The sequence below is a fragment of the Octopus bimaculoides genome, chromosome 17 (genome assembly GCF_001194135.2).
Source record: "Octopus bimaculoides isolate UCB-OBI-ISO-001 chromosome 17, ASM119413v2, whole genome shotgun sequence".
NCBI classification, from domain to species: Eukaryota; Metazoa; Mollusca; class Cephalopoda; order Octopoda; family Octopodidae; genus Octopus; species Octopus bimaculoides.
The window spans coordinates 36,493,451-36,495,233 of record NC_068997.1 but is presented as its reverse complement, the minus strand read 5'-3'; the positions used below and the strand labels follow the sequence as shown (position 1 = coordinate 36,495,233).

Here is a 1,783-nt window from a genome sequence, read left to right as displayed (position 1 = left end):
GAGATCGTTGCCAGTGCCCCTGGACTGGCTCTTGTGTGGGTGGCACATAAGATGCACCATTTTGAGCGTGGCCGTTGCCAGTACCACCTGACTGGCCTTCGTGCGGGTGACACATAAAAGCACCCACTACACTCTCTGAGTGGTTGGCATTAGGAAGGGCATCCAGCTGTAGAAACTCTGCCAAATTTAGATTGGAGCCTGGTGTTGCCATCCGGTTTCACCAGTCCTCAGTCAAATCGTCCAACCCATGTTAGCATGGAAAGCGGACGTTAAACGACAACGATGATGATGATGATGATATGCTACCTTCTTGTCTTTTGCCATGTTCTCAAAAGAATGTAACGTCCACCCACACTGAAATATGTAAACTCTTGACTTAGCTAAAGACAGTGAAAGCAGTCTATCTCGATCTCTCCAGTTTACAAAGCCATTCTTATCTTCACATTATCCCTTTTCAGTTTTAAGATTATATATCAAATCTTTACCCTTATTCTTGATAGTTCAATATTTTATGCATCAAATTAATGTTTTGAAAAAAATATTTTCTTTTTACAGATGTTATTATAATTGATGAAGAAAATGAAGATGCTGATACAAAGGATGCTAATAAGCATGATGAGACTTTACCTGAGGAAGAAAAGGAAGACATCTGCTCAGAGAAGACTTTGATTGAAACAATACGTCGAGAAGAATTTGGTCTTGGCATTAAACTTAATGCTGATGGTCAGAAATTGATTGATCGGCAACAAGAACGACTGGGACGTAGTTTGGATCGATTATCTAAAGATTTGTATAGTAAAGATTCTCATTTTGTGTTGGAGTTGATCCAAAATGCTGATGACAACACCTACCCAGATAACTTTGATTCTAAGGATTCGTCAGCCTGTCCATCAGTGAAATTCTGTATAAATGATAGTTCAGTGACTATTCTCAACAATGAGGTTGGTTTTAAGGAAAAAAATATTCGAGCCATTTGTGATGTTGGCAAGAGTACCAAGGAAAAACGCAAATTTGGTTATATTGGTGAGTCTGTTATATTTTATGTCTAAGCTATTTAGTCCTACAAAAACAGTATTTTATTAAATCTCAAACTTGTGTTTGGACATATGACTGTTATGGTAGTATATCTGATTGTAATATCAGTCATGTGCTAAATAATTATTATTTCACAAACCAACCTAGTTAAACAATTGACCTTCTGTGTGTGTATGTTGATGTATTTCTATATACTTCTACCTACATACTTATACCTATACAGGTAAATACATATACTTATGTAGAAGCCAGTTCTACCTCAACAAAATCTCCTTTAAAATTAATATTATATGCATTAATGCAAAACATATAGGCACAGGCTTGACTGCATGATAAAAAATTTACTTCCTAACCACATGGTTTCAAGTTCAGTTCCACTGTGGATCCTTGGGCAAACGTTTTCTACTATAGCCCTGGGCCAACTGAAGTCTTGTGAGTGGATTTAATAGATCATCATCATCATCATCATCATCGTCGTCGTTTAACGTCCGCTTTCCATGCTAGCATAGGTTGGACGATTTGACTGAGGACTGGTGAAACCGGATGGCAACACCAGGCTCCAATCCAATTTGGCAGAGTTTCTACAGCTGGATGCCCTTCCTAACGCCAACCACTCAGAGAGTGTAGTGGGTGCTTTTACGTGTCACCCGCACGAAGGCCAGTCAGGCGGTACTGGCAACGGCCACGCTCATCTCGCTCGAGAAACCTCATGTGTCACCCGCACAAGAGCCAGCCCAGGGGCACCTGC

The 1,783-nt window shown here is 39.9% G+C and overlaps 1 protein-coding gene across 1 annotated transcript in view; it reads left to right on the top strand.

The window, feature by feature from the left end:
* Nucleotides 1-1,783, top strand: part of LOC106877076 (uncharacterized) — a 262,423-nt gene that overhangs the window by 99,059 nt on the left and 161,581 nt on the right. The window contains exon 10 of the mRNA XM_052973794.1: nucleotides 556-1,023. Within this exon, the coding sequence (XP_052829754.1) occupies nucleotides 556-1,023 (468 nt within the window). The remainder of the gene's footprint in view (nucleotides 1-555; nucleotides 1,024-1,783) is intronic.